General features: G+C 48.0%; 1 protein-coding gene across 1 annotated transcript; it reads right to left on the bottom strand.

Annotated features, from left to right (window-relative positions):
- Positions 1–245: 245 nt before the first annotated feature.
- On the bottom strand, positions 246–19,167 carry AP2S1 (adaptor related protein complex 2 subunit sigma 1). Its single transcript, XM_083456366.1, has 5 exons — positions 19,016–19,167; positions 11,877–12,026; positions 8,423–8,536; positions 3,836–3,895; positions 246–894 (listed from the first exon to the last, which is right to left on the bottom strand). The coding sequence occupies exons 1-5, from the start codon at positions 19,016–19,018 to the stop codon at positions 793–795; spliced, it is 429 nt and encodes a 142-aa protein (XP_083312492.1). The 5' UTR covers positions 19,019–19,167; the 3' UTR covers positions 246–792.
- Between the last annotated feature and the right edge of the window lie 1,737 nt (positions 19,168–20,904).

The following is a 20,904-nucleotide window of genomic DNA, read 5'->3' as shown; positions in this document are numbered from 1 at the left end:
GAGGTACCCCCCACCTCGCAACGTCTGTTCTCAGTGGCTGGCCAGATGCCCATGGAAAACCCCCCAAGCAGCATTTGAGCACAAGAGCGCTCTGTCCTCCTGTGGTTCCCAGCGACTGGAAACCTGCCATTACTGTACGCGGCTTCTTATTAACCTACGACGTGTATTTGGTGCCAAGGCGTCTAAGCGCCAGGTGAAACCATCCAGGAACGCCCTCCTATCAAACATACACAGGACTCCCTTGGTGGGGGTTTAAGTGTCCCATAGATGCTTTATTTAATCAGTACATCACTTTACTGGCAGTACACACACTCATCAGGCGCACTCACACACACTTATGGTCCCTCTTCTACGGCAGACGCGGCACAACACGTTTTTTTTTCTTATGTGGATGGGCGGGGAGGGGGGGCAGCAGGCTGGTGACATGAAGGGCAGAGACAGAAGGTTCTGTTGGGACGGGAGCACAGGGAGGGTGGGGTGACGGCAGCTATCTCCACTTCCCCCCTTTTCCAGAAAAGCAACCCAGCCCCAACCATTGGCCTCTCAGCCCCCTTCGCACGTTCGGCCCACGCAGGAGGAAGCGCGGCTAGGAATCCGAACCAGGAATGCCAATTCAAGATGCCCCCCCTCGCTTCCCGCAAACCTCCAGCTACAGGTTAAGTGGCAAAAATTTGCTCCGAGCAAGTCACTGATTCAGGGGACCGGGGTGAAGAGAGATGAGCCCTGGAGGAGGGGGGGGTAGTGGCAGGATCTTGCCGGGGGGAGATCCGAGGCGATCTACTCCTCTGCTCCTCATTCCAAGGATTGCAACATGAGGAGCTGCTTCAGGACCTTCGTCTGGCTGGTCTCTCGGATCTCGCCGGCTAGGAACATCTCGTCTACCACGGTGTAAACCTGCAGAGAAAATAAATGAAGATTGGAAGAAATTTAAAGACTACAGAAATATTGCAAAATGAATGAATGTTAGAATGATGTTGGATCGAGGTTAAGTGGTTTTTAGTAATAATGTCATGAAGGAATATGTAAAAACGGATTGTTAACAGGTGAAAATTCAAAGTTATAATATATCAAGATCAAAGGTAAGGACAAAGGTAAAGAGGGAAAGGATTTGCTGAATAAATAAATTGAACTGGAATACAAAGAGGGGAGGTGTGGGGAGGTCCGGGAAACAAGCAAATGCAAGATAAGTTATGAAAGATCGAATTGTTTTTAATTGTCTTTTATTTTTGTATTTTTCTTCTTTTTCTTTTTCCATTTGTAATGTTCTGAAAATCTTAATAAAATATTATATAAAAAAAAGAAGGGAAAAAAAGAGAAAATAAATGCGTTCCTCCTCTTAGAAATGGGGCGCTGTGGGGGACCCCCTGGAAAGAATCCAGAACAGAGTGTGTCTGGACTTCTCTTCCACCTTTCCAAAAGGGAAAAAAGTAAGTTTTTAATGCTTGATACAGTGGTACCTTGGGTTAAGTACTTAATTTGTTCTGGAGGTCCGTTCTTAACCTGAAACTGTTCTTAACCTGAGGTACCACTTTAGCTAATGGGGCCTCCCGCTGCTGCCGTTGTGCGATTTCTGTTCTCATCCTGGGTCAAAGTTCTTAACCTGAGGTACTATTTCTGGGTTAGCGGAGTCTGTAACCTGAAGCATCTGTACCCTGAAGCGTCTGTAACCCGAGGGACCAATGTATTTTTCTCTTTTTTACATACAGTGGTACCTTGGTAGTCAAACTGCTTGGCTCCCGAACAAATTGGCTCCCGAAAATCCGGAAGTGAGTGTTCCGGTTTGCGAACTTTTTTCAGAAGCCGAATGTCCGGCGCAGCTTCCAATTGAGTGCAGTAATCTCCTGCAGCCAATCGGAAGCCGCATCTGGGTTTTTAAACCCTTTCGGGAGTCGAACAGCCCAAGTGCAGGACCCAAAACTGCTCCAAACCCACCCACCGGTGAGGTACCAGCAAGGTCCAGGTTTTGCCCAGCTGGTTGTAGCTCCCTAAAGGTCCAGACTGGGCCCCTCTTCATGCCTCCTGCTCCACAGCAAGGCCTTTCCTCCCCCTGGATTCCGTAGCAGGAAACTCTTCCTTGCTCCACACTCCTTGCGGTGCATGAATTCTGGGCCTTCAGCTGGCAGGGAAATTTGGCCTTTTGCACGCTGGGTACCTCTCAAGTCCCATCACTGTTGGATGTCTCACTCCTAGAGAGAGCCAGTGTGGTGTAGTGGTTAAGAGCGGTAGACTCGTAATCTGGTGAACCAGGTTCGATTCCCTGCTCCTCCACATGCAGCTGCTGGGTGACCTTGGGCCAGTCACACTTCTGTGAAGTCTCTCAGCCCCACTCACCTCACAGAGTGTTTGTTGTGGGGGGAGGAAGGGAAAGGAGAATGTTAGCCGCTTTGAGACTCCTGAAGGGGAGTGATAAAGCGGGATATCAAATCCAAACTCTTCTTCTTCTTCTTCCTAGGCCTCACCCTTCCTTGACCTCCTCTCTGCTCCTCCTCTCAAGATGCCAGAAACGAGGCCAGGGACACAGAAGCTTCTTTCAGTGGCCACTGAATCAGATGCAGCTTTAGGGAGTGCAGCCTTAGGCAGCTGTCTAACACCACCTTGTGGGCAGGGCTGGCACCAGCAGGCCACCCTGCCCTGTTCTTTGCTGGCGCTATGCCCTGACTGTCTCAGAAACAGCATTTTCCTCAATTACCGTATTTTTCTCTCTATAAGACGCACCAAACCACAAGACGCACCTAGTTTTTGGAGGAGGAAAACAAGAAAAAAAATATTCTGAATCTCAGAAGCCAGAACAGCAAGAGGGATCGCTGCGCAGTGAAAGCAGCAATCCCTCTTGCTGTTCTGGCTTCTGGGATAGCTGCGCAGCCTGCATTCGCTCCATAAGACGGACACACATTTCTCCTTGCTTTTTTGGAGGGAAAAAGTGAGTCTTATAGAGCAAAAAATACGGTATTTATTTTAGTTTTATAATAATAATAAAATTTAATTTATATCCCACCCGCCCCAGCCGAAGCCGGGCTCAGAACGGCTAACAACAATCAAAGTAACACAACATTCTAAAATCAATTCAATTTAAAATCAATTCAAAATCAAATTAATGGCAACCATTGGGCTAGAGTTCTATGAGGATTACCAAAGGGGGGGGGGGTCAGACTGTGCCTTGGCCAAAGGCCTGGTGGAACAGCTCTGTCTTGCAGGCCCTGCGGAAAGATGTCAAGTCCCGCAGGGCCCTAGTCTCTTGCGACAGAGTGTTCCACCAGATCGGGGCCACGGCCGAAAAAGCCCTGGCTCTGGTTGAGGCCAGCCTAACCTCCCTGTGGCCCGGGACCTCTGAGATGTTTTTGTTTGAAGACCGTAAGGTCCTCCGTGGGACATACCAGGAGAGGCAGTCCCGTAAGTACGAGGGTCCTAGGCTGTATAGGGCTTTAAAGGTTAAAACCAGCACCTTGAACCTGATCCTGTACTCCACCGGGAGCCAGTGCAGCTGGTATAGCAGCTTTAATTTAATTAAAAAGACTATGAACACATGACCCATGTAGGTGCACAGACTTAGCAAAGCACAACACCCCTTTTCTTTAAGGATGGCAAGAGTGTGTACCAAACCAGCAGTCTTCCCTTTTTATTTCAGTGGCCCTTTTCAGTCAATTCCAATCTCATGGTTAGTTTTTCATTGAATTTACCTCTTAAGCTCGTTGTGCAGCGCCTGTAATCATGCGGCATATGAATTGTCAGGCTAAATAAAATAAACGAGAGCCCCAATGTTTTTTTATCCACAAGCGCAGTTTGTTTTCCTTCCTCGTTCTGCCTTGTTGGAAAAGGTCAGGGAACAAAAACCCACCTTGTAGAAGTTGAAGACGAGGTCGAGCTCACAGACGTTGTGGAAATATTCATTCAGCACCTGGGAAGAGAGGAGGAGGAAGGTAGTCATGAATCTGGGGGGGCCACAGCCATGTGCAAGGAAGGTGCCTAACATTTGCAAGGCCAGTCGTAGCTCAGCGGTGGAGTGCTAACTTTGCACAGTTCTGGCATGTCCAGTGAAAAGGACCAGGAAAAGACCCTTATCTCTGCCACTTTGAAGAGACAATACAGTGGTACCTCGGGTTAAGTACTTAATTCGTTCCAGAGGTCCGTTCTTAACCTGAAACTGTTCTTAACCTGAAGCACCACTTTAGCTAATGGGGCCTCCCACTGCCACTGCACAATTTGTACTCATCCTGAAGCAAAGTTCTTAACCCGAGGTACTATTTCTGGGTTAGCAGAGTCTGTAACCTGAAGCGTATGTAACCTGAAGCGTATGTAACCGAAAGTACCACTGTACTTGCACTTTGAGGTGCTTTCAAACTGCTAGGTTGGCAGGAGCAGGGACGGAACAACGGGAGCTCAGCCCGTCGCGGGGATTCGAACCACTGACCTTCTGATCGGCAAGCCCTAGGCTCTGTGGTTTAGACCACAGCGCCACCCATGTCCCTAATACCTCCTCTCTAAAAGCAATTCCTCTCTTTCTCCCTGGCTGTTCTGGAACTGCCTCCCAGAATGGACTTAATTCGTTCCAGAGGTCCATTCTTAACCTGAAACTGTTCTTAACCTGAAGCACCACTTTAGCAAATGGGACCTCCTGCTGCCGCCGTGCCGCTGGAGCACGATTTCTGTTCTCATCCTGAAGCAAAGTTCTTAGCCTGAGGTAATATTTCTCCGTTAGCGGAGTCTGTATCCTGAAGCGCCTGTAACCTGAAGCATCTGTAACCCAAGGTACCACTGTATTGGGATAGGGGTTGAAAACTTTCGAGGGGGGGCATCTTCAATTTCTGAAGGCATGCCATGGACACAACCCCTTCTGGCTGCTTCCCTGCCTCCTGCCCCAGGTCACTCAATCCTCCTCCTCGCCAAAAGACAAAAAGAACAAGAGGACATCTCTCCGCTCAGTCCCCTTTCACTTGTACCCCCTTTGCAACTCCACTCCTATGCTGATGCATCCCTTAATAAAAGGACATAGAGTTATCTCCTGCTTGGACTACTGCAATGTGCTCTACGTGGGACCAGCTTTGAAGGTGACCCAGAAACTGCAACTAATCCAGAATGCGGCAGCTAGACTGTTGACTGGGAGTGGCTGCCAAGACCACATAACACCAGTCCTGAAAAACCTACATTGGCTCCCAGTACATTTCCAAGCGCAATTCAAAGTGTTGGTGCTGACCTTGAAAGCCCTAAACAGCCTCGGTCCAGTATACCTGAAGGAGCGTCTCCAACCCTATCGTTCAGCCCAGACACTGAGGTCCAGCGCTGAGGGCCTTCTGGCGGTTCCTTCACTGCGAGAAGCAAAGCTACAGGGAACCAGGCAGAGGGTCTTCTTGGTGGTGGCACCCGCCCTGTGGAACGCCCTCCCACCAGATGTCAAAGAGCCTGGGAGTCATTTTGGACTCATAGCTGTCCATGGAAGCGCAGGTCAATTCTGTGTCCAGGGCAGCTGTTTACCAGGTCCATCTGGTACGCAGGCTGAGACCCTACCTCCCGCAGACTGTCTCGCCAGAGTGGTGCATGCTCTAGTTATCTCTCGCTTGGACTACTGCAATGCGCTCTACGTGGGGCTACCTTTGAAGGTGACCCGAAAACTACAATTAATCCAGAATGCGGCAGCTAGACTGGTGACTGGGAGTGGCTGCCGAGACCACATAACACTGGTCTTGAAAGACCTACATTGGCTCCCAGTACGTTTCCGAGCACAATTTAAAGAGTTGGTGCTGACCTTTATAGCCCTAAACGGCCTCAGTCCAGTATCCCTGAAGGAGCGTCTCCACCCCCATCGTTCCACCCAGACACTGAGGTCCAGCTCCGAGGACCTTCTGGCAGTTCCCTCCCTGTGAGAAGTGAAGTTACAGGGAACCAGGCAGAGGGCCTTCTCGGTAGTGGCACCCGCCCTGTGGAACGCCCTCCCACCAGATGTCAAGGAAATAAACAACTATCTGACTTTTAGAAGACATCTGAAGGCAGCCCTGCTTAGGGAAGTTTTTAATGTTTAATACTGTATCATGTTTTTAATAAAGTGGTACCTCGGGTTAAGTACTTAATTCATTCTGGAGGTCTGTTCTTAACCTGAAACTGTTCTTAACCTGAAGCACCACTTTAGCTAATGGGGCCTCCTGCTGCTGCCGCACCTCCGGAGCACGATTTCTGTTCTCATCCTGAAGCAAAGTTCTTAACCTGAAGCACTATTTCTTGGTTAGCGGAGTCTGTAACCTGAAGCGTATGTAACCCGAGGTACTACTGTATTCGGTTGAAAGCCACCCAGAGTGGCTGGGGAAACCCAACCAGGTGGGCGGGGTATAAATAATAAAATGATGATGATGATGATGTCACTCTTCCAACTTTCTCCTTCAGCCGCATGTACTTTCGGGGGGGGGGGGGCAGGAAGGGAACTGCCCTTATCATCTCAGGACCAAGGAGGCAGCTAGGGGTGGGTCAACTTCCTGTCACCATCTAGCAAACAGATGCAGTTGTCTTGAGAGGGTCTTCTCAACTCATCTTAAAAGACTGCAATGGGGAGACACAGGGGCCTTCCATGGCGTCCAGAAAATGGGATGTTTCAGGGAGTGTTGGCTAAGCTTCCCCAAAAGACGGAGGAGCTCCTTAAACTGCACTTGGCTCCGTTCCCTCAGACTGCAGGTACGCGCATGTCCTGGGGAAATGGCATTGCAGGATATCTCCCCGTGGTGGGGTTGGGGGAATATATGTATCCATAAAAGTAATATATTAAGGAGATAGTCTGTCTAGGAGAAAGGTTCCTGGCCTCATACTGCGCAGGGAGATTGGGGCAATTTTATATTTTTTATTTTAATGTAAGGAAGCAAACAACTAAAGTTTCTGACATGTTTTATACGGAGAAACAAACCCATCAAAGGTTGAGTATAAGTAAGTATAAACCAGTGGCAATAAAGGGCCCAGATTCATACATGGTGATGCTATCAAAATAGCAGCATTTGGGGTATATTGATCTGATAGTTTTATAAACAAAGGATTATGTCTCTTCAGTTCTGTCTCAATAAAATCTTCCATGTTTGTAACTGGATCCCTCCCTTTATTGTTTCATCTTTCTCTTTTAAAATTTAAGGTCGCTCTTGTATTTTCAACTATAGTGCTACCCTGGTTCTCAGACGCCTTGGTACTCAAACAACTTGGAACCCAAACACTGCAAACCCGGAAGTGAGTGTTCCGGTTCACGAACATTTTTCGGAAGCCAAACATGCTCCGTTTTGAGTGTTACGCTTCCAATTTGAGTGCCACACTTCCGTTTTGAGTGTTACACTAAGGTCTGTTATTGCTATTTATTTTGCATTTTTGTTTTTGTGGCTCTTCTTTTTGTTTTTGTGAAACCCAGTTCAGCTGCTGATTGATTGATTGATTGATTGTGTGACTGCAGCACATTGTTTATTGCTTTCATTTTATGGATCAATGGTCTTGTTAGATAGTAAAATCCATGTTAAATTGCTGTTTTAGGGGTTGTTTTTAAAAGTCTGGAACAGATTAATCCATTTTGCATTACTTTCTATGGGAAAACACACCTTGGTTTTGGAATGCTTTGGTTTTGGAACGGATTAAGTTTGAGAATCAAGGTACCGCTGTACAGGTCCCATAATTCTTGGGGGCAGGGGAGCTGTGGCAGTTTAAGAGTGGAATCACAGTGCTTTAATATTTGTGGTGCAAATGCAGCCAGAGAGACTGTCCTGAGCAGCAGCCCCTGACAGATTATGCCCAAGGGAATGTAGCCCCTGATGGAAGCAAAAATTCCTGCCTCCGATCGGTACAGAATGGGTGTCTCGTGCACAGAATCAAAAAAGTTTGAGAACCAAGGTATAGTGGTACCTCTGGTTGCGAACGAGATGCATTCCAGAGGCCCGTTCGCAACATGAAAGGAACACAACCCGCAGCGGCCCGTCTGCGCACATGCGGGTTGCGATTCACCGCTTCTGCGCATGCGTGTGATGTCATTTTGTGCGTCTGCGCATGCATGTGATGTCATTTTGCACGTCTGTGCATGCACTAGCGGCGACACCTGGAAGTAACCCTTTCTGGTACTTCCGGGTCGCTGCGGGACGCAACCTGAAAAAACGTAACATGAAGTGTAACATGAGGTATGACTGTATCACTGTAATCTGTTTCCTTATTCCTAATTGTGTGGGGTTTAAAAAATAAAATAAAAACGTTTCTTACTCAAGAAGGCATGGAGGAAAAAGCACAGGAGCCCTTGATCACACAGTCCTCCACCCAGAGTCTAAAGTGGTACCGTTCAGAAATAATTTACCACCTCATCTGCACAGGGGCGTCGCTTATCAAACGCATACTGTACGTATTCATACACATGCCTGGGTGTGAAAGCACACATGCGTGGGAATTCTTAGGGCGCAGACTTAAGCCTTCAGGCACTACTCACCTCCACAAAGTTGTGAATGGCTTCTAGGTAGGCGAGATTGTTGTCATTCACGTCCACACAAATGCAGAAATAAAGCCCTGCGTAGCGCCTGTAGATAATTTTGAAGTTGCGGAACTGGGGGGGCAGGGGGAGAGAGAGAAAAGGTGGTGAAAATAGCGATCACTGGATAGAAGCACAAGATGGTGTCTATTGCAGGTTAGGGTAGGACTGTGGAGGCTGGAAAGGGGAAAGGCTCCTATTGCTATCCACCTAGCATTGAAGGACTACTGTATTTTTCGCTCTATAGGACGCACCCGAGCATAGGACGCACCTAGATTTAGAGAAGGAAAACAAGTTCTGGGCTGCATCAATAGGTGTATAGCATCTAGATCCAGGGAAGTAATAGTGCCACCGTATTCTGCTCTGGTCAGACCTCACCTGGAGTACTGTGTCCAGTTCTGGGCACCACAGTTCAAGGAGGACACTGACAAACTGGAACGTGTCCAGAGGAGGGCAACCAAAATGGTCAAAGGCCTGGAAACGATGCCTTATGAGGAACGGCTAAGGGAGCTGGGCATGTTTAGCCTGGAGAAGAGGAGGTTAAGGGGTGATATGATAGCCATGTTCAAATATATAAAAGGATGTCACATAGAGGAGGGAGAAAGGTTGTTTTCTGCTGCTCCAGAGAAGCGGACACGGAGCAATGGATCCAAACTACAAGAAAGAAGATTCCACCTAAACATTAGGAAGAACTTCCTGACAGTAAGAGCTGTTTGACAGGGGAATTTGCTGCCAAGGAGTGTGGTGGAGTCTCCTTCTTTGGAGGTCTTTAAGCAGAGGCTTGACAACCATATGTCAGGAGTGCTCTGATGGTGTTTCCTGCTTGGCAGGGGGTTGGACTCAATGGCCCTTGTGGTCTCTTCCAACTCTATGATTCTAAGTAAAAAATATTCTGAATCAAATGTTGTATAAACTACTGTTCTGGCTTCGGGGACAGCCTTTCAAGCCTCTGCAGGGCAGCAGGGTGCCTTCACCCCACTGCCGTGCGGAGGCTTTGCGCAGCTAACCCCGAAGCCTTTGGAGCGCAGCGCAAGGTTCTGCTGCGCTCCAAAGGCTACGCGTTGCTTTCGCTGAAGCCTGGAGAGCGAGAGGGGTCGGAGCGCTCCCTCTGCGCTTTGGAGGCTTCGCGTTGCTTTCGCTGAAGCCAAGAAACCTGCATTCGCTCCATAGGACGCACACACATTTCCCCTTCATTTCTGGAGTGTAAAAGTGCGTCCTATAGAGCGAAAAATACAGTATACAAAAATGACCTCAGTATGCAGAGGTTGGAGGGTCATCTGTCATGGATGCTTTAGCTGGGATTCCCGCATTGCAGAGGGTTGGACTTTGGGGTTCCTTTCAACTCTACAGTTCTATGATTCTATGGTTCTATGACCCATTAAAAAGGTCTTTATTCTCGCTTGCTGTGCAACTGCAGGTGCCAATACATTTACAGTGGAACCTTGGTTTCGAGCATCTTGGAAGCCGAACAATTCGGAACCCGAAAGCAAAAAACCCGGAAGTAATTGCTTCCATTTTCGAACGTGCCTCAGAAGTCAAACGGTTTCTGAGGCAAGTTTCTCAATTTTTTCAATGGATTTTGCCAACCGCCCATTGATCCTCGGTTTTCGAACGTTCCGGAAGTTGAACGGTTTTCCGGAATGGATTACGTTCAGAACAGAGGTTCCACTGTAACAAAGTTTGGCATTCAGAGAATACGCACTTTTAAGATTACTTTAGATTGTAATCCTGGTGGTTTTTTAAATGCTCCGAGAGCCTTTTTAGCCAAAGAGGAGGATAAAAAATACTTTCAATAAGTAAATAGCAGTGTGTTCTTCCCCTTGTCCTTCAAATTCCTATCCGGCATAAATACAGAAAGATACAGTGGTACCTTGGGTTAAGAACTTAATTCGTTCCGGAGGTCTGTTCTTAACTTGAAGCACCACTTTAGCTAATGGTGCCTCCTGCTGCTGCCGCTGTGCGATTTCTGTTCTCATCCTGAAGCAAAGTTCTTAACCCAAGGTAATATTTCTGGGTTAGCGGAGTCTGTAACCTGAAGCATATGTAACCTGAGGTACCACTGCAGAGGCTTTTGCTGGTGTTTTATGCTGTAGTGGAAGCTGCCTCCGGGACTTTGTGACACCTAGAGAAACACATGGTACAGTAGTGGTACCTCTGGTTGCGAATGGAATCCGTTCCGGAGGCCTGTCTGCAGCCAGAAAAGAACGCAACCCGCGTCTGCGCACATGCAGGTCGCAATTCGCCGCTTCTGCGCATGATGTCATTTTGCGCATCTGCGCATGCGCGAGTGGCAAAACCCAGAAGTAACCCGTTCCGTTATTTCCGGGTCGCCGTGGGACGCAACCTGAAAACTCGCAACTTGGAGCAAATGTAACATGAGGTATGACTGTACAGTGGTATCTCGGGTTACATACGCTTCTGGTTACATATGCTTCAGGTTACAGACTCCGCTCACCCAGAAATAGTACCTCGGGTTAAGAACTTTGCTTCAGGATGAGAACAGAAAGGAATTGCTGAAACAATTGACAGAAGTGGAATACAAAAAGGGAGGCGTGAGGAGGTCGGTGAAATAAGTGAATGAAAGATAAGACATTGAAATTGTTTGTTTGTTTTAAATTGTTTAAATTGTTTTTGTTTGGTTTTGTTAGTTTAATGTGTTAGTGTATTTGTATTTGTATTGTATTGTTTCCTTCTTTTTCTTCTTCTTGTATATACACAGTGGTGCCTCGCAAGACGAAAAGAATCCGTTCCGTGAGTCTCTTCGTCTAGCGGTTTTTTCGTCTTGCGAAGCAAGCCCATTAGCGGATTAGCGGTTTAGCGGCTATTAGCGGCTATTAAAGCCTTAAGGGATTAGCGGATTAGCTGCTAAAAGGCTATTAGCAGCTTAGTGCCTTAGAAAAAGGGGGTGGGGAGCGGAAAAAAAACCCCAGGAATCGCAAGACATTTTCGTCTTGCGAAGCAAGCCCATAGCAAATTCGTCCTGCGAAGCACCTCCAAAACGGAAAACCCTTTCGTCTAGCGGGTTTTCCGTCTTGCGAGGCATTCGTCTTGCGGGGCACCACTATATATATATATATATATATATGTATATATATGGAGAACAGAAATCGTGCAGTGGCGGCGCAGTGGCAGCAGCAGGAGGCCCCATTAGCTAAAGTGGTACCTCAGGTTAAGAACAGTTTCAGGTTAAGAACGGACCTCCGGAACCAATTAAGTACTTAACCCGAGGTACCACTGTACTCAGAAACACAGAGATCAGGCAAGAGGGTGCTCACAGAGCAAACGATGGCAGGTAACTTGAGCCATCCAGCCAAGCCATGTTACAGCTAAAGGTCCCCTCAATCCCCTCTGCCGAAGCCAGTTCGGCCTGTGGAAGGCAAAAGCACGACAGCTTCATACACGAAGGAGACGTTACCTCGACAAAGTTGGTGTGCTTTGCGTCCCGCACCGTCACAACGGCATGGACCTCCTCAATGAGCTTCTGCTTCTCGTCATCGTCAAACTGCATGTACCACTTGGCCAGGCGCGTTTTGCCAGCACGGTTCTGGATCAGAATAAAGCGAATCTGTAGAAGGGGGAAGAAAGCAGCGTCAAAGATACCTGGGATTTAATAAGCATTCTCCAGACTACTGGGACGTGGGTGGCGCTGTGGGTTAAACCACAGAGCCTAGGACTTGCTGATCAGAAGGTCGGCGGTTCGAATCTCCGCGACAGGGTGAGCTCCCGTTGCTCGGTCCCTGCTCCTGCCAACCTCGCAGTTCGAAAGCACGTCAAAGTGCAAGTAGATAAATAGGTACCACTCCGGCGGGAAGGTAAACGGTGTTTCCGTGAGCTGCTCTGGTTCTCGGGAGGGCTTAGTCATGCTGGGCACATGACCTGGAGGCTGTACGCCGGCTCCCTTGGCCAATAAAGCGAGATGAGCGCCACAACCCCAGAGTCGGTCACGACTGGACCTAATGGTCAGGGGTCCCTTTACCTCCAGACTACTGATACCCGGGACATGCTTATTAAAAAACAAATTATAGCTGAGAATACCCTTTGCTCTTGGGTATTTGTTTGTGCAGTGTGCAGGGTAGAGAATTGCCTATGGTCACTGTCGGAGTATCCTTTCTTATCAGAACACAAGCAAGGTTTGAAATTCCCCAGGCGCGTTTTGCAACTGGCACGGGTCCAATCGCGACCACGTGGAGATCTCTGAATGCTGGGTTGGCAAATAATCTCCGACCTCTCAGGCCCTACTCTGACATTCTAACCACTGCACCAGACTGTCTTCCTAGAGTACTTCTGCTATGGGGCAGCTATATAAATTAAATAGGTAAATACCGTATTTTTCGCTCTATAAGATGCACCAGAACACAAGACGCACCTAATTTTTGGAGGAGGAAAACAATAAAAATATATATTCTGAATCTCAGAAGCCAGAACAGCAAGAGGGATCACTGTGCAGCGAAAGCAGCGGTTCCTCTTGCTGTTCTGGCTTCTGGAATAGCTGCGCAGCCTGCATTCACTCCATAAAACGCACACACATTTCCCCTTACTTTTTAGGAGGGTAAAAGTGAGTCTTATAGAGTAAAAAATACGGTAAACATGGGGAAAGCAAAATGTCACTCAGAGAAGGCTCTGTAGTATTTTCCTGGAAGCCTGAATTTCTTTTATTCCGGATTCTTTTAATGTGTTGCAAACCGCTTTGAGGTTTTTTCTTTAAAATATAAAGCGGTATAGAAATGAAATGAGGAACAACAACACAAAAATCACATTGCAAAAGAAAGGCACCTCAACATTTCGTGGTGACTGTAACCTAGCTTTAAGGTGCTATTTGGCAATTAGCTTATTTATCTGAGTTTCTAACACTGGACATAAGCCAAGAGCCGCCGCTCACTCAGAGATAAAGGCCTGCCTACCTTGGGAACAAGCCTCTGCACCGTGAATGTGTGGGCCAAGCGTAACTAATGCACACACACATCGTGGCTTCACCCCCCCCCCCCAAAAAAGGCTGAGTGGAAAGCAGCAAAGATAGAGCAGGCACTCAGACAGAGAAGCAACAAGCCTCCTCCTCAAGGCATGGATGCCTTGGGCTCACTGGGACCGTTGTTATTCATTTCCCACAATGTATTACAGACAATTACAGCTAATAGTTTAACGCTCAGTTTAAGCTCAGCCGGCTTTACGCCCAAGCAAGCCTGTACAGCAGTGGTGTCCAAACTTTTTTCAAAGAGGGCCAGATTTGATGAAATGAAGGGCTGCGAGGGCCGACCAAAGGGCCAACCAAAGTTGTTGACCTTTTTTTAGGATTGAAGTTATCAAGGTTTTAAACCAACTGATAGACCAGATTAGGCCCCCAGAACGCCTTCACATTCCCACTGAATGATCCCCTTCCTTATGGGGGGGGGGCGGCAAGTTACACTGAAGTTTTTGCTAAGTCCCATTTCTGGATGGGCATTCTGTTGTCCTCGGAGGCCTGCAAAGATGCAATTCAGAGACTGTCTCCTGAGACCACACATTTTCCAAATTCGCTTGAGGGCCAGCCTAAGGGAGAACAACCACACAGCCACGCAGATTTTAACGTTTTGCAAAATGCAAACATTCACAGGGGTTCCGAGTCTTCCTCCCAACATGGGGACGGTTTAATGCCGAAACTCAGCCTTTGCCAACTTGATGCCCTACAGATGCACTAAAACACCCCTCATATTTTGGCTAGGGCTGGTGGGAGGGAAACTGGACTGTTGAGGACTGTCCTGACCAGAACAGCTCCTGCCTCTCTTGCCAGATCTCCCAGCTGCTTCCTTCCCCTTTCCTCCCCCTGACTTCCTTTCGCTGTGGTGTGCATGGATTGTGCTTCAAGGGAAAGCTCGAGGGCGTCCCTAAAGAACAGAGCAGCTATTTCTGGTCAGCCTCCATCCATGCCTCTTCATGCCTAGTGTGCTCAAGAGATAGGAAAGGGACCCACCCTGTATCGAGAAAGCCAGCCCAGCAGAATCAGCAAAGAAAAACAAGGGATGGCTGGCTATCTGTTCCAGCATCACATGATGTTGCTTTTCCCAAAAAATAAAATAAAAAGAGGCTGAACAAGCGTCTACACCAGGGATAGGCAACCTGGGGCTTGGGAATTTGTTCATTTCTCCCCCCCCCCCCAAATATAGTCCGGCCCCCCACAAGGTCTGAGGGACAGTGGACCGGCCCCCTGCTGGAAATGTTTACTGACCCCTGCAGAAAAGATTCCTACATCTAAAGTAGCCCAAGAAGGCTGCGGTTTGTAGCTAGTGTGAGTCCTACTCAGAGTAAACCCACTGGAATGAATGGGCATAATAAGAATAATTTTTTATTTATACCCCACCCTTCCTGGTTCGAATAGGCTCTTGCACATGGGTAGGCAAACTAAGGCCAGGGGGCCGGATCTGGCCCAATCGCCTTCTCAATCCGGCCCGCGGACAGTCCGGGAATCAGCGTGTTTTTACATGAGTAGAATGGGTGCTTTTATTTAAAATGCATCTCCGGGTTTTTGTGGGGCATAGGAATTCGTTCAATTCCCCCCCCCCCATGGACTGGTCCACAGCTGAAAAAGGCTGCTGACGCCTGATCCACGCCTTTCCTCATCGCAGAGGCAGCATGACAGCGGTGGCACACCTTCCGAGAGATCTGGTCCCACGTATAACAGCACTGTCCTAATGCAGCCTACAGGTGGCATTCTGCATTCTCCACCAGGGGCCAAATGTGGTCCTTCAAGGTTTTTTTTCCTGGCTGTAAAAGGTAAAGGACCCCTGGACAGTTAAGTCCAGCCAAAGGCGACTGTGGTGTTGTGGCACTCATCTCGCTTTCAGGCTGAGGGAGCCGGCGTTTGTCCACAGGCAGCTTTCCGGGTCATGTGGCCAGCAGGACTAAACCGCTTCTGGAGCAACGGGACACCATGACGGAAACCAGAGTGCAGAGACGCAGTTTACCTTCCTGCCACAGCGGTACCTATTTATCTACTTGGCACTGGCGTGCTTTCAAACTGCTAGGTTGGCAGGAGCTGCGACAGAGCAACGGGAACTCACTCCGTCGCAGGGGATTCGAACCACCGACCTTCTGACCAGCAAGCCCAAGAGGCTCAGTGGTTTAGATCACAGCGCCACCCGCGTCCTGGCTGTAACATCCCCTTGCACTGTGAAACACCATGCCTGAATTGAAGCTTCCGCTCCTTCGATATGCAGACATCAGCGAATATTCTGTAAGCAGAAACACCCATGGAAGAGACTTTGCTTGGCTGCTTGCGTTTCTTTGCATTAAAAAAAAAATGCAGACACCCAAATTAACAGATAGTGCCCCTTGTTATCCAATGAGTTTGTGTAGCGGATACGGGTTTCCACGGAAAAGCCACAAGGGAACTGAGAGTTGCACAACTAACAGACAGATCCTTCCCTTTAGAATTTCTCCTCCCGCAAGAATTGACTAGAGAGGAAATGCCACAGATCCGCAAGCATATGAACATGTTATCTCTCTCCAGAATTCTCAAGGACAGATGCTTCCAAAGAATACTGTGTTCAGGCCCGAGCATAGGTTTTTAAAAAATAAATTATAAAATCAGATCTTAATGCACATTTTTAGGAGTGATATTCAAGATCTGAACCAGAAAAAGCATGTTATGAATTGCATGTTTTTCTAGTATCAAGAAACCAAAAAGAAATCTACTTTGAAGCTACCCCACAAGCTAGGAGCACAGCTCCATCCACACCACAGCTGAAGCGAAGCAAAGACCTCACATTAAGAAATGTAAAGATTCCAGGTAACTCAAGCAAGCAAGCCAAGCCACAGAAAGAGGCCAGTCTCCGCCCCACTCTAATGAAGTGGACCGCTTCCAAAAAGGATTTGCACAATATCCAGCTCAAAGAACTTGACAAGGAACTCTTTATGGGAAGACAAGTTGTAGCAAACTCTAATGAACTCAAGAATCGGTGTGCGTGTTTGCAATATTTAGTTAATAAATCACAACCACCCTTTTCACAAATCAAAAGGTTTCCATGGCTTATATGTGGCAGCACATCTTACTTTTCAAAAAAGTTTGTTTTTTTAATCTAAGTGCAAATGGGAAGCAAAGTAACAGAATGCCTTTTGTAAAATGGTTTTTGCCAAGATAAAACAAGTATATTTTTACCTGCAGAATAGTATTCATAGGCAAATGTAGAATAGTTTAATCCTCTTACAACTAAGATTCCTTGATTTATGTGATAGACCAACCGCAAAAGAACAGACTGACTCTGGAGATTGTGAAGTCTCCTTCTGTGGAGGTTTTTAAGCAGAGGTTAGATGGCCATCTGTCATGGATGCTTTAGTTGAGGTTCCTCAAAATGCAGGGGGTTGGGCCCTTCCAACTCTAAAACTCTATGATTCTACTAAAGGCACGCCATGATCTTGAACCCACTGTGTCTGCAATGCACTACACCAGGGGTCAGCCTGGTTTGAATCCCCGTGACGGAATGAGCTCCTGTTGATCTGTCCCAGCTTCTGCCAACCTAGCAGTTCAAAAGCACGCCAGTACAAATAGATAAATAGGTACTGCTGTGGCGGGAAGGTAAACATCCTTCTACTCATGTAAAAACACCAGGCAGGCCCCACAAATAACCCAGAGATGCATTTTTAAATAAAAGGACACATTCTTCTCATGTAAAAACAGGCTGATTCCCAGACCGTCCGCAGGCCAGATTTAGAAGGCGATTGGGCCGGATCCGGCTCCCGAGCCTTAGTTTGCCTACCCATGCACTACACCCAAGTCACTGGATTAAAAACCATAATATGTTGCAGTGGAAATATTGGCATTTCTGGATAATTCCACTTGCTGGGTTTCCTAGAGAGCACTTGGTGATCAGGGGGAAAGGGAATAGGAAGAAGAAAAGATGCAACTTCCATGAGCATGGACTGCTCTCTGCCCTGAACAACAACAACAACCTCCTCTGCATGTGCCAGTCAAATGGGGCACTACCACCATCTCCTGTAGGCATCTTCTAGCTACTTATATTGAAAACAATATAAATGATACAGAACGATAAAGCCATAGATGTACTGTTAATATTTCAGAAATAAATAATAATAATAATAATAATATCTTTATTGTCATTGCCCCCTTTGGGGACAACGAAATTACTTGACTGCTCCATAAAAACACTAATTAAACAATACAGTATGATACAGAAATGCCTGGATCAAGCGCAGGGAAAGCCTACTTAAAATTTTACTGTTGTTGCACCAAATCCTTGCTTCAGACAGTGGAGGCAGAGCATAGGCCTCATGGCTAGCAACTATTCAAAGCCTTCTCCTCCACAAATACTCTCTCTCCCCAACCCACATACCCCTTGCACATTTTGGGCAAAAGATAATAGAAAGCTGCCTTATACCAAGTCAGAAGAACCTGTGCCCCATCTTGTTCATGTACTGCCCACTCCAGCCTTTACTCAACCTTTGGTCCCCAGATGTTGCTGGACCACAACTCCCATCATCCCTAACAAGAGCACCCTGCTATCTGTGGACGATGGGAGTTGTAGTCCGAGAACAACGGCCTGGCAAAATAAAAATAAAAATCCTTCCAGTAGCACCTTAGAGACCAACTAAGTTTGTTATTGGTATGAGCTTTCGTGTGCATCTGAAGAAGTGTGCATGCACACAAAAGCTCATACCAGTAACAAACTTAGCTGGTCTCTAAGGTGCTACTGGAAGGAATTTATTTTAAATTTTGTTTCGACTACAGCAGACCACCAACATGGATACCTACCTGTAATGGCAGGTATTTCAGGCAAGGAGCCTCTCCCAGCCCTACCTGGTATTGAACCGGTGACCCTTTCTGCTTGCAAGGCAGGTGCTCTAACCACTGAGCTATGGCAAGGTTGGCGCAGCACGCCAGGTGATTTAAAGCTCTGGACGCGGGTGGCGCTGTGGGTTAAACCACAGAGCTTAGGGCTTGCCGATCAGGTCAGCGGTTCGAATCCCCGCGACGGAGTGACCTCCCATTGCTCGGTCCCTGCTCCTGCCAACCTAGCAGTTTGAAAGCACGTCAAAGTGCAAGTAGATAAATAGGTACCACTCTGGCGGGAAGGTAAACGGCGTTTCCGTGCGCTGTTCTGGTTCCCCAGAAGCAACTTAATCATGCTGGCCACATGACTCCCTCGGCCAGTAAAACGAGATGAGAGCCACAACCCCAGAGTCGGCTACGACTCAGGGGTCCCTTTACCTTTACCCTTTATGCCAATGGCCTTAGCAAGGTCGGCTTCAGGATGCGGCCACAGAACCCTGCTGCTCATTCTGCTTGCCGTGGGCCGTGGGCTTCTGACCCTGAGAGAAGCATGAGCACAACACCAGAGGCCTACCTACAGGGCAGTCGTTAGGGTCTTGAAGCATTGCAGCAAATGCTAATATTGAAAATTGGCATAATTGGAATTATCATTATTTCTCCCACCAGCAACCTCTTTCCCTCCCCACACCCAACACCCTGGACCCCTGGATTTGGGGGCCCCCATTGCTGACCCTGCCTTCCCTCCCCCTCCGGCTGAGCCCCATATTTCAAGCCCCTCCCCACCCCATTCTTACCATGGCGACCCCCTGCCCTGAATCCTCTTTTCACGCAGAGCTCGGGGCAGCTGCTCCGACACCCCTCCCCGGACCCTCCCTTCCCACCGGATATCCGGTGAGGCTCGCGCCCCGGCACAGCGGGCAGTCGGGAGTTGTAGTCTTCAGAATGGCTGCAGGAGGAGGAACGCTGTCGAGAGGGCTAAAACCCGCCCCCGCCAGGGCTATACGCCAACTCGGCGTTGCATGCCGGGAGTTGTAGTTCCTCCGACCTGAGCGGTTAATGGGAGTACGGAATGGTCCCCTGAATCAATCAGGGCAAGGCTGCCTCCAGCAGGGGGAGCCCGAGCTACGCGGAGCTCGCGCCAAGCCGGGGACTTGTCGGGAGGCGCGAAGCCCAGCGCTTCGTAGGGCAGGCCCCGCCAGGCCGTTACTTGAGCCCCCGGTTTCGGCAAGGCCTGGTAGGCCCTGAGCGGGGCTGAGGCAAAGGGGGTGCCGCAGAAGGGGGCGCCCTCGCCTCAGGGCAGGTTATTGGAAATGGAGGTTGTTGGAAATGGGTGCCCTTCAAGAGGCGCATAAAATAAATTGTTGTTTAGTCGTTTAGTTGTGTCCGACTCTTTGTGACCCCCTGGATCAGAGCACGCCAGGCACTCTTGTCTTCCACTGCCACCCGCAGTTTGGTCAGACTCATGCTGATAGCCTCGAGAACACTGTCCAACCATCTCGTCCTCTGTCGTCCCCTTCTCCTTGTGCCCTCCATCTTTCCTAACATCAGGGTCTTTTCCAGGGAGTCTTCTCTTCTCATGAGGTGGCCAAAGTCTTGGAGCCTCAGCTTCACGATCTGTCCTTCCAGTGAGCACTCAGGGCTGATTTCCTTCAGAATGGATAGGTTTGATTTTCTTGCAGTCCATGGGACTCTCAAGAGTCTCCTCCAGCACCATAATTCAAAAGCATCAATTCTTCGGCGACCAGCCTACTTGATGGTCCAGCTCTCACTTCCATACATCACTACTGGGAAAACCATAGCTTGAACTATACGGACCTTTGTTGGCAAGGTGATGTCTCTGCTTTTTAAGATGCTGTCTAGGTTTGTCCTTTTCTCCCAAGAAGCAGGCGTCTTTTAATTTTGTGGCTGCTGTCACCATCTGCAGTGATCATGGAGCCCAAGAAGATAAAATCTCTCACTGCCTCCATTTCTTCCCCTTCTATTTGCCAGGAGGTGATGGGGCCAGTGGCCATGATCTTCGTTTTTTTGAAGTTGAGCTTCAGACCATATTTTGTGCTCTCCTCTTTCACCCTCATTAAAAGGTTCTTTAATTCCTCCTCACTTTCTGCCATCAAGGTTGTGTCATCTGCATATCTGAGGTTGTAGATATTTCTTCCGGCAATCTTAAGTCCAGCTTGGGATTCATCCAGCCCAGCCTTTTGCATGATGAATTCTGCATATAAGTTAAATAAGCAGATAAAATAAATGAAACGCCCCAATTTGCATGTGAAATGTACCTTCTCTCTTCCACCTCACTGTGAAGCAGGGGCAGGCAGAAGGTGGACCAGAATCCCGGGTAGAGCTCTTGGTCGTTTGTAGGGGTTTCTGATTCCTAAATGTTGAACAATGGAGACAACAACCGGGTCTTCTCTCCATTCCTTCTGAGTTAGGCCGCAGAAACAAAGGAATTTTATTCATTTATTTTATTTATTTCAAGCATTTTTATCCAGGTCTTCAGCTACAAAGGATCCCAGATGTCAGGCTTGCAAAGGAATTGGGAGGACGGAGGGAAAAGATCGTCCAGGAATTATTATTCCTCAGTTACATAGTTTTCAAAACAACCAGTTGGAATAGAAAGATTTCTCTTTTTAAAAACAGAATGGGGAAAGACTATTTGAAGACTATAAAAATATCAGGGGGACTG

The sequence above is a fragment of the Podarcis tiliguerta genome (genome assembly GCF_965153285.1).
Source record: "Podarcis tiliguerta genome assembly, chromosome: 8".
NCBI lineage: Eukaryota > Metazoa > Chordata > Lepidosauria > Squamata > Lacertidae > Podarcis > Podarcis tiliguerta.
This window is presented reverse-complemented; position numbering and strand designations above follow the sequence as displayed.

Excerpts from the sequence above, each read along its gene's own strand:
- AP2S1 (XM_083456366.1), bottom strand. Across the intron at positions 8,537-11,876 it reads AGCACACCAACTTTGTCGAG|TTCCGCAACTTCAAAATTAT; the intron begins GTAACGTCTCCT and ends CTGCCCCCCCAG. Across the intron at positions 3,896-8,422 it reads CCATTCACAACTTTGTGGAG|GTGCTGAATGAATATTTCCA; the intron begins GTGAGTAGTGCC and ends CTCTCTTCCCAG.